This window comes from Opisthorchis viverrini (genome assembly GCF_000715545.1).
Source record: "Opisthorchis viverrini unplaced genomic scaffold opera_v5_209, whole genome shotgun sequence".
Lineage (NCBI taxonomy): Eukaryota > Metazoa > Platyhelminthes > Trematoda > Opisthorchiida > Opisthorchiidae > Opisthorchis > Opisthorchis viverrini.
The window spans coordinates 615,911-626,336 of record NW_008751867.1 but is presented as its reverse complement, the minus strand read 5'-3'; the positions used below and the strand labels follow the sequence as shown (position 1 = coordinate 626,336).

Genomic DNA, 10,426 nt, shown 5'->3' with positions numbered 1-10,426 from the left:
CAAAGTTTCTGGAGACTCTTCGACAGCTTACAACCGGTCTCTCCATTCTTGGGGCTCAGCAGTTAGGCGCAACTCCATAGTTTCAGTCAACCACATGTTCCACTTAAACCAAGTTGGACTAATTGCGACAAATACGCTCATTTGCCCCAAAAATGGCTAAACCGGTCGCCAGCTGTCGAAGAGTGTTCAATATCCCCGTGAGTAGTTTCTTTTACGTTTAAACAACTTCCAACAAAACCGCGGCCGTATGCTAAAATTTTAAGGGTTAAAATAAATTCTACCAAATATTAAAACTCTATGGTAAAGGTTTCTTCGTTCAAACTACAATGTCAGTGAAATTCGGAAGGCACGTCTAAGGATCGGCCTAAGTGAAGCCGCTCAGTACTCGCCGAATGCGGTTGATTTCTCAGGGTTAGCACTTCATATTTAGGAATGCTTATCCTTAGTGAATTATCCTTCGAATTCTTGGTATGTCTGTTTTGTTGAATTGAGCAAACTTCCGTGGTCATCATTTACGTCCTGATGTACGTCAAATATGCGGGGACAAGCGGCAAGGCCTGCCGACAGGTCAAACACAAACGTTGACCTCGACATCGGAGAATGCTGAAGAAAACACACAGGCACAAAGAATGTGGAACTGCCAGTTTCCAGCTCTAATCCGTTAAAAGTGGCCTCGTCAACTGTGGACAGGGTCGACGCCCATGACCTTGACAGCCAAAGCCACAAACCCGACAACAAAGAACCGAAGAATCCTTCGTACACCCAGTTAGTCAAGTTAATCTTGGGTTACTCAGGAGTCCACATAAATACAAAGCAAAAGCGGACGCAGTCAAATAAATCACATTAACTTCTCCGAACTACGTAGCTGCTGATTAGCTTTAAGGTGCAGTCTTCTCCGAAAACGGGCCTCATGGAAGCTGCCACCCATCACGTAAGGCTTCACAGAAACGCTCTGTCGTTCAAACCGCGTGAAAACGTCCATGAAACCAAGCGAATGCATGGTTGTTCTGAATTTTTGAATAACAGCTAACATATTCGTCCAAAAGTCGATCATGAATGGGCTGCAAGCGGTAGTGGTCGACATTTTCCTCAATGAGGGAAAACACTACGTCCTTTAAAGGTTAAACTCTAGCAAAAACCGGACTATTGCGAAGAGAAAGAACTCACAAATGAAAGGCAGTTCCCGGAACTACCAAGGCAGAAAGCAGAAAATTATGCCGCAGAGACCTCTTTAGTGCCCTGAATGCAAACCCGGTGTACAGCCGTTAAATCCGCTACCTCATATCAGATGCCATACATTTTGAGTTTTCAAAGTCATTTAAAAGGGTTCCACATGTCCCGCCGCTCCACAAACTTGAGTCTTATGTGATTCAAGGGAAAAGCCTACACTGAATCAAGATAGTCCTACCAGACAACATTCCGAGTGAAAGTAGGCTCGAACTACTCTTCTTCGGTGCCAGTCTCCATTGGAGTTCCTGAAGGCTCCGTTTTGGGGACCACTGTTTTTTCTGATATACACCAACGGCCATCCAGACGTTCTTTCAAGTTTATTTAGACATTTTGCGGACAACTTGAAATCCTGGACTTCAAATACCAGTGGCCTCCAAATGGATGTGGACGCTGCAAAACAGCGGTCGTTGGATAGACACCTTCCTCGGAATGACGAAAAATTCGTTCATACGTCATTCAGAGTGGACTCAGAGAATGAGTTTGTCGTGCATAATGAGAAAGGACAAGAAGATGCCAAAATGATTTGGATATCTATTCCTCTCATCGCATTATGAGAAATCGGATCAAAAGGCATGGGCCGATTTATGGATTATTCGGTACACCTTCTTCCGTATTGCTCGCATGGACTCCCTAATGCTCTGTGGGACTCACGTCAGGCCGCTCGTTGAATATGCCGACCAAGTTGTCTAATCAGGACGCACGGAAGACGTAACCCTCATTGAGTGTGTCCAGTAAACTGCTACAAAAATGGTTGCCAGCCTTAAATCCGTGGGGTATGAAACGCACATCCTGGCGCTTGACCTCTATCCCCTGTAGTATCCTCGCCTCCAATGGGACCTAATTCTTACATACGCCTTCTTTGAACAAGGTTTGGTTAACAGGTTTCTCACCGTTGACTCTGCAAACACACGGTCAGGACATGGTAAGATGATTTTCAAGCTCAGATTGTACGCTTATTCAACCAACATTTTTCCTCTTTTCCGGCGGTCGTTGCGTGGAATAACCTTCCTGTGACGGTTGTCAACGCTACAACTAGTAACCAGTTCAAAACACCATTAGACGCTTTTTTATGCGAATTCTCACTCTGGCAAACATACTACCCGAGCTGTAACTTAAACAACAGTGCCACACCAATTTTACACTTGTGTCTTTCAGGCGAACGGCTGCGGCTGAACAACAAGAACGAAACTGATCCGGGAAACTTCGGTGAAAGCCTCCATCCTGTGTATCAATCGTTAAATCCGTGAATGCTTCAAAGTGGAACAAAGGCGTACAATTGTAAAACGATGTCGCGACTTGAATTAAAACGTGATTCCTTAGAAGGGATGAAGTTGGCATTTAGTTCTACAGCTGCAATAATTTATGGAACTTGTTGTATTCTTGGATGCAAAATGTGACGATGTTTCACCTCTGTAACCAAATTCAGCCTTGAATGTACCGGTCGACAAGACGGAAGACGAATCACGTGTTTTCGGTTCCCGTAAATACCTGTTCCGGGTAATCACCACTAGAGAAACAATTGCTCTATTCGAAAACTCATACCAGATATCCAGATGATAATGCACTCTGGGCATTGCTTCCTATCAGCGTGGAATTATTAAGTTCGACAATGTCTTATCAAAAAGCTGAACGAACTTAGCTGACGCACACGGCTAACATGCACCTAGGGGTCCACGATGCCTAATCAACTGATTGACTCGCTCCTATCCACATCCACCAGGAAAAGTCGAAGGTCCAGATGAGCAGTGCGGCCAAACGATCGATCCCGTATTTCTCCATTTAGCCGTAACCGACTTGAAGCTTGTATTGACGGCATACTGAGTTCGGTTTTGTGTCTCGCAAAGGCGTTTTTCTTTTCACTCACTTTCGATTGCATCTGTTGGTGATATGCTAACTTTGAATTAGAACTTCGCCGCGTAAGTCAATCTACATCGAAGGGCTGAGGAGCACTGTAGAGCTGTTTCAACCTCATTGGGAATTGCCACAGCGACTACTCAGCCAGTGGGTAAAGACTAGTTGGAAATTCGTGGCCAGATAATTAAGTCTTCTACAACTAGCTGGTGGGAATCATTCATCCACTGCGTTGCGGCAAGGATTGTACAGAATAACAGGTGCAGCCAACAGATTCTCTTCAATTCCCGGTTGAAATTCCGTCTTCTCAATAAGGCCAGTCAAAGCTAAGAAGCTTGCTCTTACATCCTCACTGGGAACAATCGGCAGTGATCTATCCAGCAACGCTATCCGCTCCAGATTCCACTCCCTCAACTTGTCGATCACTTCGCCCATCGTATGATAGCTTGGGCCCGATTAATGCTGAAGCAAATGAACTCAATGAGTTCCTGGGAGCCAGTGCAGTGATGATGCACAGCTCATAAGGTTGCTGGAAACTCTTCGACATCCCACGACCAGTTTTGCCCTTCCTGGAGCTCATCAGATAGGCGGAACCCCAAGTTTCCTTCAATCTTATGCTTTACTTGAACTCTATTTCCAAGAAATAAGCAAACTACACTCATTTGCATACTAATTTGATTTCGGCGGGAGAACTAACTGGAACCCAGCCGAATCTCTCGTTTATGATGCTCAGTTGTTCAAAAGCATCGTAAACGAAAGATTCAGCTGAGTTGCAGGTGAGTCATATGAGTGTTTTAAGCGAATTGTCATGTTTTTTTCTAAAATCCAATCTACCCTTTTACCACAGTCTATTTTCGAGAACAGGATGGTGATTGGGCCATATCAAAGTTTACGATGGTAAGCCGCTCTAATCGCAGGCGGTCCGCAGACGGCCTGTGGTCAAATCGACAAGTTGGCAGTCCCAAGTTCCCAGGACCGAACCCAAGTCATAAGCGAAAATCGTCACGTTGCAGGCAAAATCTGTGTGGGGCGGGAAATCAATATTCCACCGATCGATAGCTATGAGAGTTGCATGTAAAACAGTTATTCGGAGGTGAATCAGAAATAAAGCACATTAACTCGGTAAAAGGAGATAGAGGGCGAGTGGAAGGACACGGAGAAGAGGTAAGGGCGCGCAAGCCAGATGGAAGTAAAAACTCTGGATTTCTACAGACAATAGGTCACAGGACAGACTTTTTCGTTTGGTTGTTTGTTTGTTTGTTTATTTGTTTGTTATCATAAAAGTAGGCACTTTTCAACCTAAACAGCCAATATGGAGGTGTTAAAGGACTGTGACACAGAGACTGCAAACTCTTCTTCTTAGGGAACCGGTTGGAGCGTCTATAGCTGAAAAATATTGATTATCCAGGAGGGGTGGGTAGAATTCTACCATGATGAACTGAACAGTCGCAGGGGATCACAATACAAATCCCGTTTGCCATGTGTACCAGGCGTTTGGGAAGGAAACTGGAAGCTCCGCAATAAAGTAATGTAATGCAGTATTTGACGTTGATCTACTGTGATACACGCGCGCAGGAGACTTGGCGATGTCGCATGGTCGGTTGAGAACCGATCAAGGAAATCGTGCGGGTGGAGACAGGAAGAGCGAACGTGACGACGGCGAATTGATTATCAGGAGGGGTGGGTAGAATTCTACCATGATGAACTGAACAGTCGCAGGGGATCACAATACAAATCCCGTTTGCCATGTGTACCAGGCGTTTGGGAAGGAAACTGGAAGCTCCGCAATAAAGTAATGTAATGCAGTGTTTGACGTTGATCTACTGTAATACACGCGCGCAGGAGACTTGGCGATGTCGCATGGTCGGTTGAGAACCGATCAAGGAAATCGTGCGGGTGGAGACAGGAAGAGCGAACGTGACGACGGCGAGACAATTACCGGATAAGGCATCGTTTGAAGGCAACCAAAAGAACAAAGAATGGAAGAAAGCCTTCTGTACAACAGCCTGGATAACTGTTTATGCTGTGCCTCTTTAGGCGTATGAAAATAACCAATCGGGAGTGAGTTCAGTTGAACAGTGATATTGCTTCTGTTAGTGTGCTGTGCTGTGTGTGTGTGTGTGGCTATTTAGGTACTGTTCGCGCAATGAGACCTGTAGGAATATGGCGCACTTTTTCATGTCGTTCATATTGCATCAATCTTCGACAAAACCGCTGGATGTTGTGGACTTTTGGGAATCGTTTCGAGCAACCAAGATTTCGCATGTTGACACTTTTCTAACAGGGACACTCTCTGTTCTACCCTCGACACTGAGTTCAGCTCCGGATTGGAGATAGGGATTGGTGATGGACGTGGGCTCCTGCCGGTTTGGTTCGGCAGCTCCGGCTAGGTCGTCACCGGACGTTGGCAGTTCCAACATCTTCGTATCGGCTGTGGGGGTTCGCTGTGGTTCACCATCGTCTGTTGGAGTCGAACAACGCTGAATCGGGTCAAGAAAAGCATTCTGCGCCACGTCCTGGTTTTCCTCATCATCGTCGGTTGCGGACGGGAGACAACCACTGTCTCGTGTACCCGCAACAGCGGGGGATTCATTGATGAGGCTCAAAGTGCAATCTGTGAACAGGCAAAGCGGTTCGAAAGAATGAAGTTCTTTCTGATCACATGAACAAGGATTACACAATGGTCTATGAAACTCATTCACTCTGTTCATTTACCAATGAAAATGGCAAAACTAACGGTGGTTAAACAGCTGTTTTTCCCAATCACCGACGTAAAGGGTTAGTACAAATGAAATCTTACGTACCTACAGAAACACGCATCTAGCAGTTACAAGATAAATCGAACTGAAAAACGTCAGCAAATGGTGGACCACTTCAGAGTGGATACCTTGATGGATTCACGAAAGCTGAATCTCTGTTTGGTGGGTTCAAGCTCAAATCGCACAAGGTATAGTCAGACAAAATAAAAATCTTTCGCCTGTAACACTCTTTCGATGCCTAACTGCCATGCAACCCGAAGAAAGCGCGAGGGCTGGGATACTGTCAGGTTTTTCAAGCCTGGCCAAAGGAATTCGAGAGACAGAGGTCGGGTTCGAACCACGGACCTTCCGGTCAGTAAATTCGCGATTTAACCCCTGAGCCATCTCGCCCTCACAAGGGCGAGGTAGCCTAGACAACATCCATGGAAGCCATTGTCAAATGTTGCTTTGAAGTCTAGAATAAACTTTTCAACCTATCCGACCTGGGTGATCATCTGATCACGTGAGCGAGGTCCTTGATTGCTTACGTGAATTTCACTGTGCAAAGATAGTGTGGACTATTAAAGAGCGTTAAACAAAGCTGTTCGGTGCAATTTAATCACATTTGTTGATTGAAACCATGGAAATTCACTGCACACGTGTAATTTCAGGGTCAAAATTATATGCATGAAAACTGACGGTGTAGTGCGAAAGTACGATGAGAAGAATCCTTACAGAGGAGTCGGTGCGGTGGAAAAGTCTGCGAGGTTAAATGCGTAAGAGTACATGACCATAGAGTGAGTTTTGAGGCCAAGAACGCTGATCTGCGACAGTCTTAATAGCAGCACAAAAAGCAAAGACCAGTTAAATGTGCGCACGCACGCACGCAACAACGCTCGCGCACGTAAGGCACGCACTCTGCGCAAACCACACAGACGCGCGTGCACGCCCGCACGCACATAAACATGCCGCGAATCCGTCGGGTGCTTGCGTCACACCCTGGTGATGTGCGAAATGTGTACCGATTTCTAGGATTTTCGGAACGTTGAGAAACGGATTTTGCGATGACTTAGGTTTTCTGATGAGAGACACCCTTGGAAGTCCCTTTCAAAACAGGACAGCTGTTCAGGGAGTCTGCCACGATCCAATCAGAAGCAGAACATCCATTTTTCTCATGTGGTCTCTTGTACAGCTATTGTTTTGGTGCGAATAGAAACCCGAAAAAGTGTTTTCATGAAGAAAACTACTCACAAGGTTGCTGAAAACTCTTCGACAGCCCACAACCGGTTCCGCCCTTCTTGGGGCTCATCAGGTAGGCGCAGTTCCCGAGTTTCCGTCAACCTTATGTTCTACTAAAACCAAAATTGGACTGTTTTCGAGAACTACAATCATTTGGAAGTCAATTTGGTTTTTTTTACGAGAGACTCAACTGAATTCCTCGTTTATAATGTTCTACAGGCCGCCTCATGATTCAGTTGGCACGATATTCGACATATCGCAGTATATTTTCATGAAGGAAACCGGTCGTGGGCAGTCAAACAGTTTTCAGTAAACTTGTGAGTAGTTTCATTCATGAAAATATACCGCGATATCTCGAATATCGTACGAACTGAAACATGAGGCAGTGGCCTCATGTGTAGTACGTTCAGTTGAAGAACATCATAAACGAGAGATTCAGTTGAGTCTCTCGTAAAGACCAAATTGATTTGCAGAAATAGTATCTGCTCATAGTTGTTCAGTAGGATTCTATTCGCGGTTAGCCAATCGCCTTACATGAAGGACACGGGAAAGAATCGGACCATTTTGCGATTTTTATGCAATGGTCTGTTGAATCAATAACTTAGTTTCCGAAGCTTTCAAATTAAAAACCTTATCTACCTAATGATCTCTCATTTTTCCAATCAAACAAAAACTTGAGACTTTAACATGAGTATAAGGAGACGAAATGGTAGACTTTTTTCCAGCACCAAATGGCTTCGGGGGGGGGGGGTCGCCATGGAATCAAGGGAAGCATAGAGTCCACCTCACGGAAACTCCTCTGTAGCTCTCCTACCGTGTACACGGAGCTAGTACTCTGACGTATACGATCAGGTTGGTAGCTATTCACACAGCTGAAACGATCGCAACTGCCACTTAGGTGCATTGATATGCTGAAACAGGTTCTCATCCATCCTCAAGGGATACTTGCGTCTGTAGGTTGCCGGAGTTGCAGGCTACACGAAGTCTAGGAAGCCTCCATAACGTTTCTATGCCCGTGTCATATGCCATCTTGACAACAAGTATGAATCTGCTCAACTTTCAGAGCGTATTTTATATCCTGTCTTGGCGACGGGGATATATGGTGGACAGATACATAAACACCAAATCCAAAGCTGAAAAGGACACGACTTATTAGCAAACCCACAAGACATCCGGTGGGTTGAACAGAAAACCACTGTCCTCATATATAAAATTTCTGCCCGTGTTAGTAGACGCTGTGGTGTTGTTCGATGATATCACTACGAGTGCTAGACATGCACCCCTACGGTAATCGCAACTACTAAGCGACATTGTAGCGCGGTTCTTTTGTTCTACTTGCTAACTGGTTGCATCCTGTGCGGAACAGACCGTTTTGACAAATATTGTCTCCGTCTTTAAACGGATGCAAATACCACCTGGTGATTTTCAAACCCACCACAAACTGTAAGCGATTGCTGATGGCAACCGCCTTCTATTCGTATTAGCCGTCGTGTTTGTTTTCAGATTTATTGCAGACCGACACACAGAGAAGAACCAAACCACATTCTGTGTTCTTGATGAGATCCCAAAGATTCATCTCATTCATACTGACACCATTCACAGTACCCCCACGCAAGAAGACAACAAACGTGTACATTCAGGCATCCATATCAGAAAGTCTGAGATTCACTCAGCCCTTTCGGTACCTGGCTACCACGGCACCCGAAGGAAGCACGAGGGCAAAGATACTGCCAAGTTGCCAAAGCCCGGGAAAGAGCTGAGGTTGGGATCGAACCACAAACCTTTTGGTCCATGAGCTGGCGCCTTAACCACCGAGCTATCTCAAGCTCAGATCAAGGAAATGGGGCCAACCAATTAAATCGGTGACTCTTCGTGATACAACATTGGTTCACACAAGACTCTCAGAAACGAGGCTATTTCACTCGTAAATCCACTGGAATGTACCATTTCCCGTATTGTCAACGTGAACAACTGGAAATGAGTTAAAGTCGTTTCATTTTCTAAGTAGTAGTATGATCTCATGCTACGGACGGCAGTGTCATCAAGTGCCACCTTCGAACTGTGACAACGAGAATGGATCCCTGGCATATTGGTACGATTCTGATTCGAACGGAGGCGCACTAGTACATTGGAAATACAAGAACTTGGTCGATGGTGCCGGTAACTTAACTAACTACACCGGGAACTCCTTGTTCTGTTCTGCCGCCGACTTGGGTATGCAACGGATCTGTCTTTGTGCATCCAACGTTTGATCTCATTCACAAGAGTCCACATCGACGTCAGTGGACAGAAAGCCGCTCACAAACTGTGTGGTTGTCTCACTATTCACGGTTTCCAACAATTCTGCGTGTCAGACACTCATATATGTCATCAAGTATAAGCTCTTCGGGGTGATCCGAGTGAAAGCGACCGTGAAAGCGGACTTTTAGCGCAACCAGACCACACATACAAAATAGCTATTTGATCATTTAAGAAAACAGCGATTTTTTCGCTTAGAAAGCCAGAAAATGCGCCAAATAAGGGTGCGTGTTTTTTTAGAAGCGAAACATCAAAGAATCATTGAACGGAAATAAAGTTCTCGAATGTACAACGTATGAGTAGTATTATTTTGTGCAAAATCGATGTTTACGAGTCTTCACTCGGAAGTACTGTTGAACCAAGTGAGTTCGGGAAACGACAACTGCAAAAAAAGATGGACGCACGGAAGCTTATTAGTAGTATGCGTTTTTTGGTTTTTGCGGAGATCGATTAATGGTTGCTGAGGGAAAAATAAGTTTGCGAGGATTTGTGATGGCGTGATAGCACATACAACTGGGTAATAATGTGGGCTTTTCACGATGCCTCAGCAGCGGATTGTTACCGCGCACCGGTAACAAAGCGTCACGGATTCCACGGTCTTTTCTGCTGCGAAACTGCGTCGAACCAACAGTATTCAGAAACTAGTTATATCGGTCAAATTTTGCGCGACAGAATTTTTTCAGGAATGTGTAGCCAGCTACGGGGTCGCGCTTTTTGTTGAAGGCGTGAATACCAACTTATCGTAATTATCTCACTCCGTGGCAGATTTATGCCGGAGAACTGTCATCACAGATGTTTGCACGCGACATGGGACACCGTATCGCTCTTATCGCCTGACCACACTCATCCACATTGTTTACAGTTTGCACGATAATTCTGTAGCCCTGGATACAGCATCAATGTTCTACAAGAACGCTTTATACAAAAATTCTTCAGTATAAATATATTAAAATTCCAGTCAGCCAGAATGTTCAATAAATCAGAGGAGGGAGAGCTCCGGCGGAAGCATAGTGTGGATACAGCGGGGTTTAGCAGCCAATCTCACGTTCATCTGTGTCGCACTGATAGAT

The 10,426-nt window shown here is 45.2% G+C and overlaps 2 protein-coding genes across 2 annotated transcripts; one reads left to right on the top strand and one right to left on the bottom strand.

The window, feature by feature from the left end:
• Positions 1 to 3,297: 3,297 nt before the first annotated feature.
• T265_08301 (hypothetical protein) lies at positions 3,298 to 3,516 on the bottom strand (the record flags this gene model as incomplete). Its single annotated transcript, XM_009174057.1, has 1 exon — positions 3,298 to 3,516. One exon carries the CDS (start codon positions 3,514 to 3,516, stop codon positions 3,298 to 3,300), a length of 219 nt encoding a protein of 72 aa, XP_009172321.1.
• Positions 3,517 to 4,667: 1,151 nt separating this feature from the next.
• On the top strand, positions 4,668 to 6,219 carry T265_08300 (hypothetical protein; the record flags this gene model as incomplete). The annotated part of the gene is made up of 2 exons (XM_009174056.1): positions 4,668 to 4,761; positions 6,014 to 6,219. 2 exons carry the CDS (start codon positions 4,668 to 4,670, stop codon positions 6,217 to 6,219), a joined length of 300 nt encoding a protein of 99 aa, XP_009172320.1.
• Between the last annotated feature and the right edge of the window lie 4,207 nt (positions 6,220 to 10,426).